General features: G+C 43.3%; 1 protein-coding gene across 1 annotated transcript in view; it reads right to left on the bottom strand.

Moving 5' to 3' along the window:
* Nucleotides 1–1,081: 1,081 nt before the first annotated feature.
* The window catches only part of LOC137299248 (complement factor B-like), a 49,634-nt gene continuing 26,847 nt past the window's right edge, over nucleotides 1,082–23,868 (bottom strand). The window contains exons 11-18 of the mRNA XM_067967910.1: nucleotides 21,389–21,519; nucleotides 19,757–19,859; nucleotides 16,143–16,293; nucleotides 10,660–10,745; nucleotides 8,030–8,160; nucleotides 7,794–7,875; nucleotides 4,622–4,671; nucleotides 1,082–1,365 (exon numbers count right to left, since the gene is read on the bottom strand). Of these exons, the coding sequence (XP_067824011.1) occupies nucleotides 1,243–1,365; nucleotides 4,622–4,671; nucleotides 7,794–7,875; nucleotides 8,030–8,160; nucleotides 10,660–10,745; nucleotides 16,143–16,293; nucleotides 19,757–19,859; nucleotides 21,389–21,519 (857 nt within the window). The 3' untranslated portion in view covers nucleotides 1,082–1,242. The remainder of the gene's footprint in view (nucleotides 1,366–4,621; nucleotides 4,672–7,793; nucleotides 7,876–8,029; nucleotides 8,161–10,659; nucleotides 10,746–16,142; nucleotides 16,294–19,756; nucleotides 19,860–21,388; nucleotides 21,520–23,868) is intronic.

The raw sequence follows: 23,868 nt of genomic DNA, 5'->3' as shown, positions 1-23,868 counted from the left end.
CTTCTGGTCTGTATAGCCCAGTCCCACATCACACTGCATTTAGTTGTGTGCACATTGATTAAATCCTTTGACACAGTCACTAGCTCCTCTCAGCTATTATCCTTGATAATTTAACAAATTGATGAAATAAGACATAGTTCTTTATAATAATTACATTTTTAAATGAGAATGGTAAGGCTCAGTTGCCCTTTTAACAAAATTGTACAAAAATGATAATTTTACAAATTAGTGGGTTGAAGAGTTTGGACCAGAACAATGCCCTGTTGCATGTTGAAACACTTCCCTTAACTATGAAGCATCTTAACCTGCAAATGATATTGAATTTGTGCAAAACATTATTAGGCCAAGTTTGGAGTATTGCATGCAATTCTTGGAATCCCATTACAGGATGGATTTTAGAGCAATGATTACAGCAAAGATCCACTAGAATGATACCAGGAATGAGAAATTATAGTTATGAAGAGAAACCAAGAGTGTATCTAATGGAGGTTTTCAAAATAATGAAAAGGTTTAAGAAGGTAAATAATGAAATATAATTTCTATTGGTTGACATTCCTCCTTTTTATATTTATCATTAAAAGAACAAAGGGAGAAGGTGGAGAAATGTTTTCATGCAGAAGGACATTAGAACATGGACTAGGTTACCACGTAGAAATTGAGTTAGAGATTTAACATAATTTGGAAGTGAATTAGACAAGGAAGAATATAAAAAGATAAGGGGAAAGTGCGAGGAAATGGGATTAATGCAGACAGCTCTAGTAGAAAAGGCAGCACTGACAGACACGAAGAACTAAATGGTCTCTTTAAATTCTATGATTCTCATCAATAAGTCTGATTGGAATATTTTGAATTTAGACTGCGAGATCTTTTTTCAGGTTCAGTTGTTTCAAGGTATCTGACCAAAAATGACTTGCTAACCTCAATGGATGAATGCTTAACACACCATACAACACTTGGCTGCTGTCTTAATGGAAATATTAATGCACTTAAAATACATTAGTTAATACTTGACAAAGAATGTCCTATTAATGTTACCTATTTGCCTACCAATATCACCAACATTAAGATTTAGCCTTTAAGCTTCAACTAGTACTGTTTAATACACAATTCTGCAAATTGTATACATGGGGTTGTATAGCTGAGATACTCAGCTCTTTGCCAGGAACGTCCAGCTTGCTGAGCACCTGGTTTGACATTCTGCTGCATGTAGTACATTCAGTCTGTGTTTGTGCTGTTGACTGTTTATTCATACTCCAGGTCTGTCACTCTCTCTTTAATCCAGCTCATCAGTTTGGGCACACTACTATAAAACCCCATGACGTTCTCTCCACAAACAGCCTTTCTCCCAAAACTGATGATGCCAACCTGTGGGTGTGTCAGAAAGAGTTCATTGTTAGCTTGGCTTCAGAACATGTCCCTGTTTGTTTTTGTGTGTACGCATCCGTCTGTGCATCTGTAACTCACACTGAGGATAGTAGCAAGTACTTTTTTCTTCCTCTATCAAGGATCAGACCCTCTTCTTTCAAAGCATTTCCTCTCCACTTCTCTCTTGGATCTCCAAATCTAAGAGTACCGACCTGTTCTCATCTTCTACCACCATGGCTGTGAGGCCAGATGCTGGGAGATGAGATGTGGAGTATGGCCTGAGATGAGGCTTGACCTCCGATTTTACCTCTTATGCTATTGGGGAAGGGCCTGGCCCCATTCATCGCTCTCTTGAAACGGCACAGCTGGAAACGAGAACTCAGTATATGAGTGTACTGTGGGTGTGGAAGCACAATGCTCCATTGCATTGTCTGATCATGGAATTCTTACATCTATAGGGCTGATTCCCTGATTAGGCACTCCCAGAAAGGAGTGGCTCTCACAGTGGATGCTGGTTGGGTAATGCTGTAAATGTAACCTTACATGATTCATAGGTGTCATTGACCAGTGCTATCAAGCAGCACTTACTCACCAATAAACTGCTCACCGATGCTCAGTTTGGGTTCCGCCAGTACCACTCAGCTCCAGACCCCATTGCAGCCTTGGTCCAAACATAGACAAAAAAGCTGAATGCCAGAGGTGAGGTGAGGGTGACTGCCCTTAACATCAAGGCAGCATTTGACCGAGTGTGGCACCAAGGAGCCCTAGTAAAATTGAAGTCAATGGGAATCAGGGGGAAAACTCTCCAGTGGCTGGAGTCATACCTGGCACAAAGGAAGATGGTAGTGGTTGTTGGAGGCCAATCATCTCAGCCCCAGGACATTGCTGCAGGAGTTCCTCAGGGCAGTGTCCTAGGCCCAACCATCTTCAGCTGCTTCATCAATGACCTTCCCTCCATCATAAGGTCAGAAATGGGGATGTTCACTGATGATTGCACAGTGTTCAGTTCCATTCGCAACCTCTCAGATAATGAAGCAGTCCGTGCCCGCATGCAGCAAGACCTGGACAACACCCAGGCTTGGGCTGACAAGTGGTAACTAACATTCATGCCAGACAAGTGCCAGGTCTCCAACAAGGGAGAGTAACGGCATTACCATCGCCGAATCCCCCACCAGCAATATCCTGGGGGTCATCATTGACCAGAAACTTAACTGGATCGGCCACGTAAATACTGTGGCTACAAGAGCAGGTCAGAGGTTGGGTATTCTGCGGCGAGTGACTCACCTCCTGACTCCCCAAAGCCTTTCCACCATCTACAAGGCACAAGTCAGGAGTGTGATGGAATATTCTCCACTTGCTTGGATGAGTGCAGCTCCAACAACACTCAAGAAGCTCGACACCATCCAGGACAAAGCAGCCCACTTGATTGGCACCCCATCCATCAGCCCACCGTGGCTGCAGTGTGTACCATCCACAGGATGCACTGCAGCAACTCGCCAAGCCTTCTTCAACAGCATCTCCCAAACCCGCGACCTCTACCACCTAGAAGGACAAGGGCAGCAGGCACATGGGAACAACACCACCTGCACGTTCCCCTCCAAGTCACACACCATCCCGACTTGGAAATATATTGCTGTTCCTTCATCGTTGCTGGGTCAAAATCCTGGAACTCTCTACCTAACAGCACTGTGGGAGAACCTTCACCACACGGACTGCAGCGGTTCAAGAAGGCTGCTCACCACCACCTTCTCAAGGGCAATTAGGGATTGGCAATAAATGCTGGCCTTGCCAGTGATGCCCACATCCCATGAACGAATTTTTAAAAATTGAAAACAATGGTGTGTCACCTAATGTTATGTGACTGCCTGAATACTACTCTTGTACTAAATGTGGCAAATTTGTTAAACATTGCACTTCAACATGGCATAACTTCATAGATACATCTAAAAAATGTACCAATTAATCTGTTCTGAAAACCACTACGGAGATAGTTGGGCTGTTTGTTTTTATGGTAGTTTTGAGGGGATGAAACGAGAAGGTATAAGTTGCACTAGAATTTATGTACCTGTGAAAAGTGAAATGGCACAGCAGTTCTCACACCAAGGTGAAGTGGGACTAGCTGGGGTGATCTTATCATACTGTACATTAACCATAACGAATAAGGGGTAGAATTTCCGCAGAGGTTCTCCCTATCTCCTGCCTTAACTTTGGTGGGAGACCAACGGTAACCCCAGAGAAATGACCTAGACAGCCGTTTCCGCTGAGTTACGGTGGGAGATCAGGGAGCCCGTCCGGAAATTACTTGTGTAAACCTTAAGCATGTAGCACACATAGACATTGGAAGCACAGTCTGTTCCAACCACACACAGCTACGATATCATAGCAGTTTATACAGGCCTCACTGTAACTTTTGCAGTCCTTGTATCTAGCTCAACAGCAGCCAAGGTAAAGCCCTGGAACGGAACATCTGCCCATTTGCTTTACTAAGGATTGGTTTGTGGCATTGCAAGGCCTAAAAAGTGGGCTTGAAAAATACATATTTTTTAAAATTTCAAATATAAACTACTTCCTCATAGTTTTTTGTGGTCATAAAGGTGAAGAGGTGTTAGTGTTGGGGAATGGAACACACTTTTGTTTTGAGCATCCAACATGTGGGGTCAAAGTCCAATATTTATCCCACTACACCACAGTTTTGTCCCCTACCCCTTCCAGTTTTACTCTTTTAGCTTTGGCATGTTTCAACCCAGTTCCTCAGCACTAATTGGCATTAATTCGATCACAAGGATGACTGGTATGGGAAATGGAGATGTCACACTGCTACTGCTGCCATTGAGGTTTCCCATCTGAGCCTGTGTTGGGCATAGTTGGAAGGCTATACCCTGCACCTGGCTGAGTACTATCTGACCTGGGTGCCTTGATGCTAACATTGGATTCAAAATACGGAAAAATATCTGGTTCACTATCTCTCAGCTTGATAAGCATATAGTTTACTCTTGTTAATTCAGTCATTTTTTTACGCACAAAAAAAATTATCCAGTAAGTTGAATTAAGTAAATAAAATGGCAACATAAAGAGTGTTTTAAAAAAAAATCTAATTTGAATGAATTCACTCTGAATTAGGAGAATCAGACTGTAATTAAAAAGAAATTAAATCAAATAATAACTGATGGAATTTGCAGTATATTCATGGCACCTATTGTTGATCATTTTTGAATATTTCATGCTTCAGAAAACAAAAAAAGCCCTGATCAAATACCTGAATCCACCGGTGGTTTCTCTGCATGACTAGGGGTCCCCCGGAGTCTCCTGCCAAAGTCAGTTGGGGAAAGTCAAACTTCAACAACCAATACCAAGGAGTTGTTACACTGTGAGTCTGATCAAACCAAATCCTAAGGGATGGTTTTCCTATCTCCAGAGCTATAGTTCTCCAGCCCTTTTTCCTCCTTTTACAGCTGGAAACTGAGCATTCCCCAGGTGTATCAGAGAAGAACAATCGCCCCTCTGATCTCCTGCGAAGGTTTGGTGACACACCAAATCGCTACACAATGGAATGCCAGGCTGGGCTCACAACCAGAGTTCCCACACAGCAAGCTCACTATCTTGTTCTCTGATGAACTGAAGGAGTCAAGAATACCTCTGACTCGTACACTTCCTGGCCCGTGGTTCCTGAGCAACATTGACGGGACTCGAGTTCAGGTCCTTTCTGAGTCAGGAAATGGTTTGTGATCCAGAAGGACTTGAAGGAAATGAGTGTGTTCTGCTTGCAGAAGTTGCCAAACACACAACTGCACTGCTTCCTGGGCCTTCCCATTCTGATTTGCCTGAAATAGACATGGGAAACTTTGGTATCACGATCTGACCAGAGTTTGATGGTGTGACCACCGAAGGGACAGCCAGCAGACTCCGCCTATCCACACCTGGTCAATGTAGGTCAAGCTGCTATTGAAAATAGCCCAGTTTGGAAAAAAAACCGTACCCGCCGACGTCGCCCAAAATCTGGTTCCTATTTTTTTGGCCGACAACCTGACCGCATCCTTCAAATAGCCCAGGCACCACGCAAGAGGGACATGCACCAACCCACCTGCCTATGGATGCTCACAAGGCTATAGTGACCCAACCAAACAAAATCCACTGGTCATCAACAGTACTTCAATAATGTTGTTAAAAACCAAAAGCATTCACCAGAAGCAGTCATCCATAAGTCACTATATAAAGTTCACTCCCTATCATTATGTGGGCATATGTAGTTCAATGTACATGAAACAATGTACGGAACTCCACAAAGGAGGCTTGTATTGATATGCCCTTCTATTTGATCTCATTCTGTTTGTTACTTGCCATTTCCCCCTTGAAACATGGTTGGTTAAATTTGGGAGCTGTGATGGTGATCCTGTGCCCTTGCACTCAATGGCAGTGCACAGTGGTACCTGTTTTTGTTTAATCCATGATTGAAATTTGTTTCTGGACTGATGTACCTTCTGACACTAGCCCCATGGTTATGTTTGTGTAAGAATGCTTTTATCTTTAAAGTGCAATGTCAAATTCAGGCTTTTTGTCTTCTGCCTGATCTGAGTTGCTGGAATACGTGCTTTGCCCAATGTTAGTTACCATAGTATAGTGAGGTGCAGAGCGTGGGGAGCCAGTGTGCCACGCACAGAACAGTAGGATGGCAGTACATACCCTGACCTTGCAAGCACTGAGGTTACGATGTTGCTACATTGAGGTGCCAAGCAGAGGATAGGAGCTTTACCACCTTGAGGGAGCAAGGAAAATTGGAGGGGAGGGAGGGGGAAAAGTCTCACCCTACTTCGCTTCAGTGTCAGTTTAGGCCTTCATACCTGATTTATACTACACATGTGATCCGAAGAACATGGCTAAACTCCACTCTTGGTGTCACAAGGTGTCTGTCATAGCTCAGTTGGTAGCACTATGGTTCAAGTCCCACTTCAGAGACTTAAGTGAAAAATCCAGGCTGACACTCCAGTACAGTACTGAGGGAGTTGGAGATGCCGTCTTTCGGATGAGACATTAAACCAAGGCCCCCACCCGCCCTCTTCGGTGAATGTAAAAGATCCTATGGCACTATTTCAAAGAAGAGCAGGGGAGTTCTCCCCAGTGTCCTGGCCAATATTTATCCTTCAACCAGCCGCACTAAAAAAAAAACAGATTACCTGGTCATTATCAGGTTGCAGTTTGTGGGACCTTGCTGTGGGCAAATTGGCTGCTGCTTTTCTTACATTAAAACAGTGACTACACTTCAAAAAGTACTTCATTGACTGTAAAGCGCTTCGGGACGTCCTGAGATTGTGGAAGGCGCTGTATAAATGCAAATCTTTCTTTATTTCTCGATACGCGCTTCTGTCATGTGAAGCTCTGCGCTGGACTCCTGCACCCAAATGGTCTGCCCTGACACGTCAATGCATGGTCCGTTTGTTTAAATATTTTTCTGGCATTCCCAGCATGTAGTGTGTGATTTGCTGGTAGCACCAGGGGAGAGGAAGGTCAGGGTTGGAATTTTGGGTGCCAACAGCTGCTAGCTGCCCGTAGCATATCACAATTCTTTTTCCATTTGGGTCACAAAGTACCAATTCAAGAGTAGGCCATTAGAGACCTGAATGAAGGAGGGCACTTAAGTAAGCCTATAAGGAGAAAGCCACCCAGCAGGCCTCCCATTTAGCACCCTTTCCAAACAGGCAATGTGTGCCTGGAATGACACTCAGACTCTATGATTATGGGAAGGCCCTCGCATTTGCCCAATTTTTGGGGCCTTGTTGCAAAGTCCCAGCATACTGCAAGCTCGCCGGCTGCACTGTGATACACCAGGACTCGTTGCAAGCCTTGGGCCTCTATGCCCAATAATATGGGACTGCTAACATCATATTAGCCTCTATAGTCGATGCAGATTCAGCTAATTCCTTCAGTGGCAATGCAGAATTATGTAGCCAAGGGTACCGTCAGAGTTCGACCTCTTCTTCATATTGGCACTGTTGGGAGCCAATGAAAATATGGCAGCTGAGCAGCAAGAGGATGTCCAAATGGTTGCCCCTTGAGTGACCGTATGTCACTGAGTACATGTTTAAAGCTTTATCTTTGTAGGGTTTCCCCAGTAGTTCAGAGGTTCTATGCAGTGAGAAACAGAGTCAATCAGAGTAGGAGCGCCCCCCACCCCCACCCCCACCCCCCCCGGTCAGTGTTGAATTAGCTGACCTCAGCCAGAACAATGATGGGACACTACAGTTGACCTTGGGCCCCTGGGTTAGGGAGGGGAAAATTATCCAGGGTTCCACTCCCGTTTGCTATCCTGTGACCACGCTGGATGGATGTATATGTGTAGAGATTGAGCGAGAACATTGACGCTGACTCTGACAATACCTTTAGGAGAGAGGAGGGGAGAAAACTGATGGAAGGAGGATGAAAGAAAGGCTTACCTCTGCAGCTGTCTGTCTCATCTCCTTTTGCACAGAACATGGTTTCAGTTAATGGGTATGGTGAATCGCAGGTCATACGATACTACAAAAGAATAGAACACTAAGAACACTGCAAGACTAGATCAGAGCTAGTACGTAAACCTTTTAAATACCAGAGAGCCCATTCTGGTCAACCATCCCAAAATAGGACATATGAGGGAAAAGAGGTACAAAAAGAAACCGGATAAACTACATACCTGAATGTACACTTGTGCATGGTGTAGGTCGAGAGATAATATACTTGACCTTCTATTAACGATTCCCCACCCACTCACATACCCTGACAGTACTTTTTGATTTCTTCCACCGTGACTTGTCAACACATCATCTGGGAGGAAAAATGAACATCATGTTTAGCTCCATTTATTCAACTGCTCTTATTATCACTGTTTTAATATACCAAGGAAGTGACACTTGAACTTATTGAATAGTCAGGAACCAGGCACTGTTAGTTGGTAATGGCCCAAGAGTGTCCATCACTGAGAACCAATCTGCCTCCACAAGCATATCTCCATATGAGAAGAAAAACTAGACCTAGTCTTCTGGGAGCCAAAGTAGGTCAGGTGAGGATGGACAAGCAGGACAGAATACATGGAGGGTTGAGGATGGGAGGCCACCAAGAAGACATATCAAAGTAGTTGAGTTTGGAGGTGACAAAAAACATGGATAAAGTTTCTGAGCTGGGGTAGAGGTGGACATTTTTGCAGAGTTGGTAATGCGCAGTCTTGATGCTGATAGGATGTTAGGTTTAGAGCTCAGCTTGGGGTCAAGCAGGATGCCAAAGTTGTGTGTGGTCTAGTTGAGCCTGAGTGAATGGTCAAGGAGGGGATGGAGTCAGTTGCAGGGGAGTGTTGCTTGTGGCAGGGGCTAAAGATGATGGCATTGGTCTTCCCAAAGCTCAGCTGGAAGAAGTTGTGACTCATTCATAACTTGGTGTTGGACAAGCAGTCTGACAAATGGTAACAATCGAAGGGTTGAGAGAAGTGGTGGAGTGGGAGAGCTGGATGCTGCCCATGCCTGCAAATATACACTGAACACCCAGTTCTACCTCTCCACCACCTCTCTCGACTCCTCTGCTGCCTGTTTTGTCAGTCTGATTGTCTAACATCCAGTCATGGATCAGCCACAGTTTCCTCTAGTTAAACGTTGGGAAGTCTGAGCCATTGTTTTTGGCCCTGCCACAAACTATACACTCTTTCCACCAATTGTATCCCTCTCCCTGACCACTGTCTCAGGCTGAACCAGACTCCCAGCCCATATACTCCATTACAAAGACCGCCTACTTCCACCTCTGTAATATTGCCTGCCTCTGTCCCACCTTAGTCCATCAGCTGCTAAAACAATCACATCGGTCATCGCTAGACACAACTATCCCATTGGTCTCCTGGCTGCCTTCCAGTTTCCACCGTCTATACACTTAAGGGCATCCGAAACTATGCTGTCCATATCCTATCCTGCACCAAGTCCTACTCTCCAATCATTCCTGTTCTCCCTAACCTACAATGGCTCCCAGTCCCTCAATGCCTCTAATTTAAAATTCTCATCCTCATGTTTAAAACCCTTCATGGCTTTGTCCCTCTCCATAACTGTAACTTCCTCCAGCCCTACAACCCATCCCAAAATCTCCATTGCTCCAATTCTGGCCTTTTGTACATCCACCCTCCCTTCACCCTACCTTGCCTGTGCCTTCAGCCACCTAGGCCCCATGCTCTGGAATTCCCTCCCTATGCCCCTTCACCTCCCACTCCACCTTTAAGATCCTCCTTAAAACCTACCTTTTTGACCAAGCTTTTGGTCACCCCTTGCAATATCCTTCTTTGACTCGATGCCCATTTATTTCTGAGTACACGCTGGTGAAGTGCCATGGGACATTTTTCTATGTTAAAAGCTCAATATAAAATTAAAATTGTTGTCCAGCTAAGGATGGACAGACAGTCTGCAATAATGTAGAATGGAAGACAAGACAGTGGGAGAGAACCCTCTCTTTAGGGTTAGCACTGACTAGTTTCAGAGATTTGCTGATCAGAAAAATGAATTTAGCCCACTAACAGGCATAATGTGGTGTGCTTTATTATTTTCTATGTTGTGCAGAGTGTTTTAAATTAAATTGAAATTCCTTGTAAGTATTCTGTTTGTTCAGATATTTTATTTAAAACTATAAGTAAAAATATTGTTGGTTTAAAATTGGCCTTCTCTTGCTAGAGAGTGTGTCAGCTCACCTACCCAAAGATAGGCTAAACGTATGTGAGGGTATGTAAATGTATAAATGCAAGTTCTTTCTTCTCTGTCTGAGATTATAGTAATGATGTGGAGATGCCGGTGATGGACTGGGGTTGACAATTGTAAACAATTTTACAACACCAAGTTATAGTCCAGCAATTTTATTTTAAATTCACAAGCTTTCGGAGGCTTCCTCCTTCGTCAGGTGAACATCGTTTTCACATCGTTCACCTGACGAAGGAGGAAGCCTCCGAAAGCTTGTGAATTTAAAATAAAATTGCTGGACTATAACTTGGTGTTGTAAAATTGTTTGAGATTATAGTAGGCAGTTTACATAACAAGCGGTGTCATTGTTACCACACCTGGATCACTGCATTGTCCTAGATATTGAGCAGTAAAGGTAAACGTCTGATCATAAGGGACACTGAGCCCACTAATGGGAGAGACCAGTGAGATAGAACCCGAGAGAATACCTAGAGCAGACCCAAAATTTGTAACAGCAAGCTATACACTAATCATCAACAAATCCTTATCTGACATACTAGTGGCAGTTATTGGTCCATCTGAGATTCTTTGTTAAAAGAGAAATCTTGTGAAATTGCATTACCTTCGTAATGACATACTTCATCCCAGTTATCCACTATTGAAAAAAGTAGCTGTGCACTCTTCTTTGTGCAAGGCAGACAAACAGGTCTGCAAGATATAAACAGGATTGATTCAGTTTGGTTATAGTATAGACATCTAGGGTGAGATGTTAACTCCCTCCGCCCAGTGGAAACAGGGGAGTGGCGGAGTTAAAATGGTGGACTTGTCATTCTGTTCTACCGCCATTTTTCTCAGAAGCCTTTTGCTGGGCGGCTGAGGCATCTGCCTGAATCAGGCAAGAGCCTCATTTAATCTGTGCAAATCGGGCTTCTATGATGTTCACAGGACCCCGATGCCATTTGGGTTGCCATTACTTGCCTACTGGATGGAGTGTACACCATGGATGTTCCACTCAGTATAATCTGATGGTATAGTAGAAGAGGTCTGAAAAGGTAAGGGCTAGAATTATTTTTGTGAGGCTAGGAAGAGCAAGAAGGCTCCTGTGGTCTCCGCAAGGATAATGTGGGCCATTGTCGCCCTGAGCTCTCCGTGTGGGCCTACCTCATATCCTGGCCAGGTTGGACTTCAGACCGCCCGATATTGCACCAGCCCAGAGCCAGCAAGCTGCTTCGGGGACGTCTGTTTTGCCAGATATGTTAATGAGGCCTCAGTTAGAATACTGGGTCCAGTTTTGGCCTCCTCACATGGTGGGTGATATTGAGGCTTTGGAAAGGATGCAGAGGTGGGCCACCAGTTTAATTCCCAGTTTGAAGCATCTTAGTTATTAAGATAGACCTAGGGTTGATATGATCGAGGTTTATAAGATGAAAAAGGGAATAGATTGTGTTCAAGTTGACAATTTATTCCAATTAAATAGGTTAGGGAGGACCAGGGGTCACAATTTTAAGTTGTATAAGGTCAGATCTAGGTTAGATGCCAGGAGGTGGTTCTTTTCCCAGAGAATAGTGGACTTCGAACAGGCTCCCTGTTCGTGCGGTGGACGCCGATTCGCTGAATTCCTTCAAATGAGAGCTGGACGTGTTTCTGGTTGGGGCGGAGATCACCTTGTCCAAAAGGTAGGAAATGTAATGCATAGAATTACCAGGGCCAGAATGATCTCCTGGACGAGTTTCAATCGCCTAACGGGGTTGGAGAAGAATTTCCCAAATCTTTTTCCCCCAAAATGGCCTGTGATTTTTAAAATCTTTCTTTTGCCTCTCCCAGGAGATCACATGGTTTTGTGTGGACTAGGGAGGAATCACAATTGTGTGGGACAGGCTGGATGGACCAGAGGGTCTTTTCCTCTCTGTCATTGTTCGTAAGCAGCTCAAGAGTCTTGAGAGAGGTGCAATGAATGTTTATCTCTAAACAAAGTTACATAGGAACAGGAGTAGGCCATTCAGCCCCTCATGCCTGCTCCGCCATTTGATAAGATCATGGCTGATCGATGATCTAACTCCATATACCTGCCTTTGGCCCATATTCCTTAATACCTTTGCCAAAAAGCTATCCATCTCAGATTTAAATTTAGCAATTGAGCTAGTATCAATTGCCGTTTGCAGAAGAGAGTTCCAAACTTCTACCACCCTTTGTGTGTAGAAATGTTTTCTAATCTCACTCCTGAAAGGTCTGGCTCTAATTTTTAGACTGTGCCCTCTACTCCTAGAATCCCCAACCAGCGGAAATAGTTTCTCTCTATCCACCCTATCCGTTCCCCTTAATATCTTAAACTTCGATCAGATCACCCCTTAACCTTCGAAACTCCAGAGAATACAACCCCAATTTGTGTAATCTCTCTTCGTAACTTAACTCTTGAAGTCTGGGTATCATTCTAGTAAACCTACGCTGCACTCCCTCCAAGGCCAATATGTCCTTCCAAAGGTGCGGTGCCAAGAACTGCTCACAGTATTCCAGGTGCAGTCTAACCAGGGTTTTGTATAGCTGCAGCATAAATTCTGTACTCTAGTCCTGTAGATATAAAGGCCAGCATTCCATTAGCCTTATTGATTATTTTCTGCACCTGTTCATGACACTTCAATGATCTATGTACCTGAACCCCTTAGTCCCTTTGGACATCCACTGTTTTTAACTTTTTACCATTTAGAAAGTACCCTGTTCTATCCTTTTTTGATCCAAAGTGGATGACCTCACATTTGTCTACATTGAATTCCATTTGCCACAGTTTTGCCCATTCACCTAATCTATCAATATCACTTTGTAATTTTATGTTTTCATCTACACTGCTTACAATGCCACCAATCTTTGTGTCATCGGCAAACTTAGATATGAGACTTTCTATGCCTTCATCTAAGTCGTTAATAAATATTGTGAATAATTGAGGCCCCAAGACACATCCCTGCGGGACTCCACTAGTTACATCCTGCCAATGTGAGTACCTTCCCATTATCCCTACTCTCTGTCGCCTTTCGCTCAGCCAACTTCCTAATCAAGTCCATACTTTTCCCTCCATTCCATGGGCTTCTATCTTAGCTAACAGTCTCTTATATGGGACTTTATATGGACTTTCAGAAGGCATTTGATAAATAACATCCATTGACATTCCCCTGTCCACTACTTCAGTCACCTCTTCAAAAAATTCAATCAGATTTGTCAGGCACGACCTACCTTTCACAAATCCATGCTGGCTCTGTCTGATTAACTGAAAATTCTCGAGGTGTTCAGTCACCCGATCCTTAATTATAGACTCCAGCATTTTCCCCACAACAGATGTTAGGCTAACTGGTTTATAATTCCCTGGTTTCCCTCCCTCTCCTTTCCTAAAAAGCAGAGTGACTTGTGCAATTTTCCAATCCAGAGGGACAGTTCCTGAATCTAGAGAACTTTGAAAGATTATAGTTAGGGCATCCGCAATGTGCTCACCTACTTCCTTTAAAACCCTGCGATGGAAACCATCTGGTCCTGGGGATTTGTCACTCTTTAGTGCTATTATTTTCTTCATTACTGTTGCTTTACTTATGTTAATTTTATCGAGTCCCTGTCCCCGATTCAATATTAGTTTTCTTGGGATTTCCGGCATGCTATCCTCTTTTTCTACTGTAAATACTGACGCAAAGTAATCGTTCAACATGTCCGCCATTTCCCCATTGTCAATGACAATATCCCCACTTTCAGTTTTTAAGGGGCCAATACTGCTCCTGACCACCCTCTTTTTCCTAATGTAACTATAAAAGTTCTTTGTATTGGTTTTGATATCCCTTGCGAGTTTCTTTTCATACTCTCTTTTTGTAGCTCTTACTATCTGTTTTGTGACCTGTTGTTGATCTGTGTATCTTTCCCATTCGCCAGGATCTGTGCCATTTTTTGCCTTTTTGTATGCCCTTTCCTTACGTCTTATACTGTCCCTTACCTCTTTAGTTGTCCATGGCTGTTTTTTTTGGCAATTAGAGTTCTTGCCCCTCAGGGGTATAAATCGATTCTGTATCACTTTAAAATAGTTACAATAAAATAGTTAGTATTTAAACTGTAGCTGCAGCACTGCATCATTGGACTCTCCATTAGTGGATCTAAGCAAGGGTCTTAGTCCCAACTAACATTTACGTTCAAGGCTTCGATCGAAGAGGCTCAAGATGACTGGTCATCAAATTTTTCCTGTCTCTCTGCTCAAAACTTCTACACCATGGTCCATTTGATATTTAGCACTCACTGTGGGTAATTTGAATTTTTATCACCGGGCAATAGCAGATTGGCCAATTTCCTTTTCCATTGAAGTTCGTCCAGCAGTAAAAGTTAAAATTTACCCTACTGTGTGTGAAATTGTGAGCATGAACTCGCATCTTCATACCTGTTGGTATGTACTCTACTCTAAGTTGATAACTTTTGTTAAAACACACCTACAACCTATCACCCTGAGCAGTATGATGTCATTTGGAAATTTTAAGACTGGAAAGAAACACATCGGCGTTTATATATTCTGTTTTTTTTGTTACCCCAGAACTTCAAGGCTCTGGGCCAGGAGCTCCTGTCAAGCCAGACTCCAGGCCAGGAGCGGAGACTTGTCGCACTCTTGATTTTTCCAGCCTTTCTTTTTAAACTTCTCTGCAAAATTTTCTGTTCTGAACTGTGAGCGAGACTGCACTCTGGAGCAAAGTCTCACAATTTCAGACCTATTGTACGTTTTTTTTTTAAACACAGCATTTACAGAAGCACTGATTGTCTGTTATGCTCATTGGCATAGCTTTCATGCTGATACAGTAGTGTTACACACTTTATGGGGACAGGGTGGCCATGCTGAATAGGGGTACATAAAGGTTATCCTACCTCATCTGGGACTGGGATATGGTTGGCTGACAGTGTGACCTCAGCTTCTATCTTGTGTCAGTCTGTCCCTCTCTCTCCAGGAGTGGGAGGTGCCTTGGAATGATTTAAGAGAGTGACTGATCGCTTGGTACTTTCCCAGCCGTTGGTGGGGGCTGTACGTAATGCACTCTGGCATATTCTTTTACTCATTTTTCTCTTTCCTTCTCTATCCTCTCCTGCAATGTACAGCAGTCGGTCACTTTCCGATAGACTCACACATGAAGAAAGTTCACCCAAGTGACCAAACAGTAAGCAGATGGGGAGGCATCAAAGTTCAGTCCAATCAACTTACTCGTGCAGTTCCAGCAGAAGTTTCTGGATGGACAGCATGAACGGGAACCTGGGAAATATGTCTGTTCCATTAGCCTGGGCCACTAAGCAGCATTGCTACTGCTTTCCTGGCTGAGATCAACAAACTCAGCACAGACCTGGGAGCTTCCCAGTCTGAATGGCTCCGTTACTCAATGCCTTAACCAGCTCAACCATTGGGGGAGTCTTCACAGATGCTTAATCCACGTGTTTGTGAAAGTTCCTCTCGCTACAAACTGGAAGGGTCCTATGTCAAATGAGTTCCCAGTGAGAGGGTGTTCCCAGCACAAGATGCACAAATGTTGGTCATAATAGAGAGAGACAACAAGGAAGTATAAACGTGGTGTCACATAATTTGACATTGGATTGGTAATCTGAGTCAGAGAGCGATGATAGATTGGCTGGTGAGAGAAATGGAAATGTTGCATTCGAAATGCTCTTCTGACGTAGGAATCAGTGATATTGTTGGCACAAATTAAAGGGAGATTTACCCTGTGATACTCATGCTTAATGTCGACGTTGGATGCAAAAAGTGATAGTGTTTCATTCTCCAGCACGGACGTCCCTCCCATGATCCAACAATTCACCACCTGGCCCCACCCGGAAAAAAACAGCTAATAACAAATTATGGAGAGAGCAGGCCAGTGGATTATTTTGGACTGCCCTAACAAAAAACTAGCACAGATAAGACCAGCCGAATGGCCTCCTTCCACGCTGTAACTTCTATAGACAGGATTAAATGCCTCACAAGCATCCTCTATCGTCAAGGCATTTGTGTTTTTGTAGGTCATTCCTCTCTTTTTGTATTTTACTGTGCTCTCCAATGAAGTGTTTAAGCAACCTTTTGTCATTCTGATACCCTAAAGGAGTGGTAGGTACCTCACATGAGCACTGAATATGATGGGATCTTTAACCTTCAAAAGGGCAATGTCATTGTTCATCTCAGAGGGTCTGCTGAAGTTTTCGTGGATAATCACCTCTTCCACAGTTAGTTCTTGCCAAATGTTCTGTCTTTCTCTTCTGATTGAACCTGCAAGGAAAGATTCGGCAGTTTATTTCCATCTATCAGACCAAAGTCAGAATGGATCCTCTTGTCCACAGTTTATATAAGAAATCCTTCATTGTTGTTATTGAAACCTTCTGTGGTAAACTGACAGCTGAAAGCAACGTAGTGTTATACTTACATTAAAGGTGTGAATATAACTGCAAACTTAAAGAGAAAAACAACATGTAGTTAATTGCAGGGAAATCACAGCTCCAATATTCCTCTCCATCTCTGCCCAACACCCAGCCACATGTCAGATGGGATGCACCTGAAGTGACATGTCTGTTGGCAAATTTCAGAGAAATACAAAAAATAATAGAGCAGTAATAGTCAGGGACTTCAATTACCCTAATATAGATTGGAGAAAAAACAGTGTAAAGGGCAAGGAGGGTGAAGAATTCCTAAAATGTGTACAGGAGAAGTTTCTTAATCAGTATGTTTCTAGCCCAATGAGGAAAGAAGCAGTGCTGGATCTAGTTCTGGGGAATGAAGTAGGGCAAGTGGAGTGTGTGTATCAGTGGGAGAACATCTGGGTAATAGTGATCATAATAATATAATTAGGTTTAAAGTAGTTACGGAAAGGGACAAAGAAAAATTAATGGTGAAAATACCCAATTCGAAGAGAGCCAGTTTCAGTGATTTGAGAAGGGATCTAGCACAGGTGGACTCGAAACAAAGATTGGCCAAGAAAACAGTAAATGAGCAATGGCAGGCCTTCAAGGCAGAGATAGTTTGGGTACAAACCAATCATATTCCCATAAGGAGGAAAGATAGGACATCCTAAGCTAGAGCTCCCTGGATAACAAAGGAAATAGAGGTTAAAATAAAACAGAAAAAGGAAGTTTATGACAAGTGTTAGGTACAGAATACAGTAGACAACCAGGCAGAGTACAGAGACTGCAGGGAGAAATTGAAAAATGATATGAGAGAGAATATGAGAAAAGATTAGCAGGTAACATAATAGGGAACCCAAAAATCTTTTGCAAACATACAAAAAATAAAAAGGATAGTTAAAGGAATGGTGGGGCCAATTAGGGACAAAGAAGGAAATCATCTCGTGGAGGCAGAGGGCATGACTCACGTAAAGAATGAGTACTTTGCATCTGACTTCACAAAAGAGGAGGATGAAGTTAATGTCGCAGTAGAGGAGGAGGGAGTAGAGATATTGGATAGGATAAAAATAGATAGAAAGGAGGTGCTAAATAGGTTGGCATCACTCAAAGTTAACTAGTCACCCACATGGGATGCATCCTAGGTTGCTGAGGGAAGCAAAGGTGGAGATAGGAGAAGCTCTGACCACAATCTTTCAATCCTCCTTGGAAATGGGAGTGGTGACAGAGGCCTGGAAGATTGCAATTGTTACACCCCTATTCACAAAAGGGGAGAGGGATAAACCTGGTAACTACAGGCCAATCAGTCTAATGTCATTGGTGGGAAAACTTCTAGAGACCATTATCAAGGGCAAAATTAATTCTCACTTGGAGATGGGTTAATAAGGGACAGCCAGCACGTATTTGTTAAATACGTGCAAATTGTGTCTGACCAACCTGATTGAGTTCTTTGATGAAGTATCAGAGAGGGTTGATGAAGGTAGTGCAGTAGATGTGTATATATATATATTTAGACTTTCAAAAGGCATTTGATAAAGTACCACATAACAAACTTATTCGGAAAATAGAAGCACACAGGATTAAAGGGACGATGGTAACTTGGGTACGTAATTGGCTAAGGGATAGGAGGCAGAGAGTAGTGGTGAACAGATGTTTTCTGACTGGAGAGAAGTATGCAGTGGGGCCCCTGGGGATTGATATTAGGACCATGGCTTTTCTTGCTATACATAAATGGCCTGGACTGGGTGTAGGGAATACAATATCAAAGTTTGTGGATGATATAAAACTTGGCAACATAGTGAGGAGGATAGTAGCAGACTTCAGAAGGACTTAGACAGACTGGTGAAATGGGTAGACACATGGCAGATGCAATTTAATGCAGATAAATGTGAAGTGATACATTTTGAGAGGAACAACATGGAGAGGCAGTATAATCTAAATGGTACTATTTTGAGGGGGGTGTAAGAGCTGAGGGACCTGGGGGTGCATATTCACAAACCTTTGAAGGTGGCAGGGAAAGTTGATGAGCGTATGGGATACTTGGCTTTGAAAATAGAGGCATTGAATACAAAAACAAGGAAGTCGTGCTAAACCTTTACAAATCATTGGTTAGGTCTCAGCTGGAGTATTATGTACAATTCTGGGCACCAAACTTCAGGAAGGATGTCAAGGCCTTGGAGATGGTACAGAGGAGGTTTACCAGGGATGAGGGACTTCAGGGAGATTGGAGAAGCTGGGATTGTTCTCCTTAGAGCAGTGAAGGTTAAGGGGAGACCTGATAGAGGTATTCAAAATTATGAGGGGTTTCGATAGAGCAAATCGGGAGAAACTGTTTCCTCTGGCAGGTGGGTCGGTAACCAGAGGTCATAGATTTAAAATAATTGGCAAAAGAACTAGAGGAGAAATTAGGAGAAATTTTTTCACACAGAGGATTGTTACGATCTGGAACGCACTACCTGAAAAGGGCAGTGGAAGAAAATCCATAAGAACTTTCAAAAGGCAATTGGACATGTACTTGAAGACTAATTTGCAGAGTTATGGGGGAAAAAGCTAGGGAGTAGTACTAAATTGGACAGCTCTTTCTAAGAGCCGACACGTGCACAATGAGCCAAGTGGCCGCCTCCTGTGCTGTAAGATTATGTGATTCTAATTGGTCCGTGCAAGCACTCCACCCCTCTCAGGATCCCCAGGAAATCTCTGGGCAATGCAAAGTGGGCAGAGACCTGGCATCATGGGGCTATGTTCCCTTCTTCCTCCCCTTTACACTTGGGAACTGAACATTCCCAGGCGGTGTTGGAGAGGAAAAACTGCCCCTATATATCTAGTGCAGATCATATATAAAGAAAGAACTTGCTCCTATCACATCCTCGGGACCTCCCAAAGAACTTCACAGCTGATGGATTACTTCGAAGTGCAAGCAGCTTTGTTATATAGGTAAATGCTGCAGCCAGCTTGTACACAGCAAGATCACATAAATAGTAAATGAGGTGGCTAGCTGGATAATTTGTTGTGGATGGTGTTGGTTGTGGGAGAAATGTTGGCCAAGACACCAGACCCTGCTTTTCTTCAAATATTACCCTGGGATATTTTACATACCCCAATATTTTAGGTCTCAGTTTAATGACTCACCCAAAATATGGCACCTCTGACAATGCAGCACTCCCGCAGTAGTGCATTCAATTATCAGCCTAGAATATGTGCTCAAGTACTGGAGTTGGGCTTTGACCCCCTAACCTACTGACTCACAGGTGAGATTGTTACCAAATAGGTCAAGATGACAATGGTAACTTGTTCCTTGAAGAATTGGAAAAAGCTTTAAAAGAAAGTCCGATTCTTACCAGCCCATATAGTTATATTACTCGTCATTCCCACAGTGTCATTAATACAATGTGCAGCAGAGAGAATCCAGCGTTTTGAGATGATCGAACCTCCACAAAAATCCTGTGCAGAGAAATGATGGAAAATAAAAGTAATTGGAAGAGCGACTTGAACATAAAATCAAGGCCAATTGGCCAGTGCCGTACAGAGAGAGTAATACATTGTCATAGGTGCCATTAATGTCTTTGGACATTAACATTCACCTGAAACAGGTAGATGGGGCCTCAGTTTAAAGATCTCAGATCACTATTTAAAGGAGTTCAGCCGGTGTCCTGGGCAACATTTTTCCCACAGCCAATTAAGAGATTAAATAGTCAGTAATCTCATTGTTTATGGGATCTTACTATAGAAACATAGGAACATAGAAAATAGGAGCAAGGCTAGGCCATTCGGCCCTTTGGGCCTGCTCCACCATTCAAAATTATCATGGCTGATCGTCTAACTCAATACCCTGTTGCTGCTTTTTCCCCATGCGCAAAACAGTTGTTTATGCTTAAATAACACTTTAAAGTAGTTCATTGTGTGTAAATATCTTTTAGACCTTTCTGAGAGATGTGATAAGGCAATATATAAATCCAGGTCTTTTTAGTGAAGAGGGTTACAACACTGCTCTTTCACCTTGGGTTTTAAGTCCTACTCAGACCCTAAGAAATGGAGGACATAAAGGGGATATGGAGCAAAAGCAGATAACTGGAGTTGTGATTTCAGCCATGATCTAATTAAATGGCAGAACAGGTTCGAGGGGCTGAATGGCCTATTCCTTTTCCTATGTTCCTAAATGTGGTGTGGAAAATAGAAATGTCACATTGGAGAATTAGGGGTTTCATTTCTGAGGTTTGGTTCAGGCAAATTATTCGGTTAGAGTAGAAGCACACCTGAACTTAACTTGTGCTATAACTGACCTGGGGAATACTTGATGATGGCACTAGCTTAAAAAAAAATTAAAGTAGCAATTCCTCAGGATCTCCCTCTCCATTATCATCACAACGTTAATTGGAGACACAATATTGACTCTGATCTCTTGATCTAAAGTAGCCTCTCCCAGAAAGGACCACTATTCTCATGCTAAAGGGGGTCTCACCAAATTGAGTTTTCAGTCACCAAAAAAATTCCTACAAAGGAATAAGATATTTTGGTACAAATAAGAAACTGTACAGAAAGGAACAGGCTTAGGAAGGCACAGAGGTCACGGGATTAGATTCGAGAGAAAAGCGGGGAGAAATAATGATAGCTTGGAATTTGAAGGATAACTGCTGGTACATTGGAAATGGCAAGATAGGTGAGGTTGGAAAGAAAAACATTGATAGCACAGGAGAAGTAGAAACAGTGATAGATGGGAGTTGGAGGTATAAACACTGATGGATGGAGTCTGGAAGAGGAAACACTGAATGGGGCTAGAAGGAGAAGACATTAATGGATGATAGGTAAAAGGAGAAACACCGATGGATGGGAGTTGGAAAGAGAAACACTAATGGGTTGTAAGTGGAAGGAGAAGCCTTGTTGGATGGGTGATGGATGTTATGCCTTATAGACATATTTTGCAACCCTTTTCAAGTTCTGTTAATGGGGAGCTTTAAAAGATGTTAACTTACTCTGCCTGGAAAACCAATGATGACTTGCCATGGCCAATCATACTCTTTCGATTTGATACCACCAAATATTCTCTGAATGGGTCTTTGTCTCACTTTCCCTCGGATGCCACAAGCAGCAAACTGTAAGTCATCTAAGAATAAAATCAAAACCCAATGAAGTGGAACTATTTAGATGTAGAGTTCTTCTGCTCTTGCACAACAAAAAGACGACGAACGATCAATGACGACGAACACCTCGCTATGGCCTTCCCCACACCTCCACTACTCGCCTTTAAACAGCCACCCAACCTCAAACAGACTATCGTTTGCAGCAAATTACCCAGCTTTCAGGAGAACAGCGTCCACGACACCACACAACCCTGCCACGGTAACCGCTGCAAGACATGCCAGATCATCGACACAGATACCACCATCACACGAGAGGACACCACCCACCAGGTGCATGGTTCATACTCCTGTGACTCGGCCAATGTTGTCTACCTCATACGTTGCAGGAAAGGATGCCCCGGAGCATGGTACATTGGCGAGACCATGCAGACACTGCGACAACGGATGAACGGACACCGCGCAACAATCGCCAGACAGGAGGGTTCCCTCCCAGTCGGGGAACACTTCAGCAGTCAGGGACATTCAGCCACCGATCTTTGGGTAAGCGTTCTCCAAGGCGGCCTTCGAGACACACGACAACGCAAAATCGTCGAGCAGAAATTGATAGCCAAGTTCCGCACCCATGAGGACGGCTTCAACCGGGATCTTGGGTTCATGTCACGCTACACGTTACCCCACCAGCGAACAAAAGCTATCTGTTTTTAATATAATGGGTCATTTGCTGGCTTTCTCTGCCTTCCGGATGTTTCTGCCTCTTTTTTTTCCTGTTTGTTTTTTTGTTGAATGTGTATTCGGGGGTTCTGTAGGTGACACCTCTCTGTCTGAACACGGTGATTGCCTTGGCAACGGGCAGTTGCAGGGGCAGTCTGTAAACACCATGTATTGTTCTATATGTATAAATGCGTAGGCTTCGAGGAGCTCCTGAACATTTACCTGAGGAAGGAGGAAGCCTCCGAAAGCTTGTAGATTTCAAATAAAAATTGTTGGACTATAACTTGGTGTTGTAAAATTGTTTACAATTGTCAACCCCAGTCCATCACCGGCATCTCCACATCATAACAAAAAGAAGGAATAACCGAATTTAATTGAAGCAATGAACCGAACTTGGAATCCAAATGCTCTGAATTGGTCCAATTCAGATTAGTTTTTGCAACACAGGCATGCAGTAGGATACTATAATTGCCCTTAAAGCTATAGGTTAGGACAAGAGAAAGGTTCTTCCTCCTGGTGGGTAACCATTGGCCCACTGCTGTAAGTATGTGTGTGTGGATGTAGGGTGAAGACTGTGTTGGCACTCCCTCCTGTGGTCAAATAGCCCACTGCTACTCACTGTCTCACACGAGAATGACCAGTTTGACAAGATAGTAGCTGGTACCCACTTCCAGGAAATGAAGAGGGGAGGGGGAAAAAAATTGGCAGGGAAAAGTTAGTTGGATGAATATCTGGATAGGAATAGAACTGAAGGATATAAGAATAAGCATTGATAGAGGAGATTGAATACTATGATGGCTCCTGAGCTGTGCGAATGATGGAAAAACATATCAAGGAAGACAAATGCTGCAAAGTCGGATGTAAGGTGGATGGATGGCCTGGAACTTTGCTTTACTTTAACTTCGGTGCCAGGAAGAACTTTTGCAGAAGTTCTTCTTGGGAGTTTATATGAAGCCTGTGACTGAGTGGCCTGTAGAAAGAAGGATTCAGAGTGTCTGACTGACTGACTGTTTTAAGAAAACAAATTGAACATGTACAGTAGAACAATTTACCTTTTATTTTCTGGTTGCAAACATATGCTCATGTCATTTGGTTAGCTGTATGATAGACACCTGTGAGTCATCATGTTTCAGCTGCCATGGCTGTGAGAGGGTCACTGTTAGGTAAGTGAAGGTTTATTTTTAAGTTTTGTGCTATTTCTGGCTCACTGTCTGTCCATTGACACAGACCCAGAAGAATTGGGAATGTCAAAGTGTGGACATTAGGACCTATATGAACTGAGAAAGTCAGAAGGTGTGGCACATGCTCTGATTGGCTTGGAGCCAAATTATAATTCCAGGCAAGGTTGGGGGGGAATTCGGTTAATTCCGGTTATCTGTGCAGTGCCTCTCAAATCCCTTCAGACGTCTTCTTTGTAAGTGAACCTCTTTGATTGCTGTACTATTGTTCAGGCTGGCTCATGCTCAGTAAACCTTCTTAAATATATATCATGGATATCAGGGTCTCTTAGTGTTTGGTTCATGGTCACAACATTGCACTCGAGCAAACAGCCCATGGCCCGGTCCGACATGGGACCTAAAAGTACCCTACAAAACTCCTCCCAGACGGAGGCCTCTAGCGTAGTGCCTCACCATCCAATTTACCTGGTGGCCTAGGACAAA

Source organism: Heptranchias perlo, chromosome 28 (genome assembly GCF_035084215.1).
Source record: "Heptranchias perlo isolate sHepPer1 chromosome 28, sHepPer1.hap1, whole genome shotgun sequence".
Taxonomy (NCBI): Eukaryota; Metazoa; Chordata; class Chondrichthyes; order Hexanchiformes; family Hexanchidae; genus Heptranchias; species Heptranchias perlo.
This window is presented reverse-complemented; position numbering and strand designations above follow the sequence as displayed.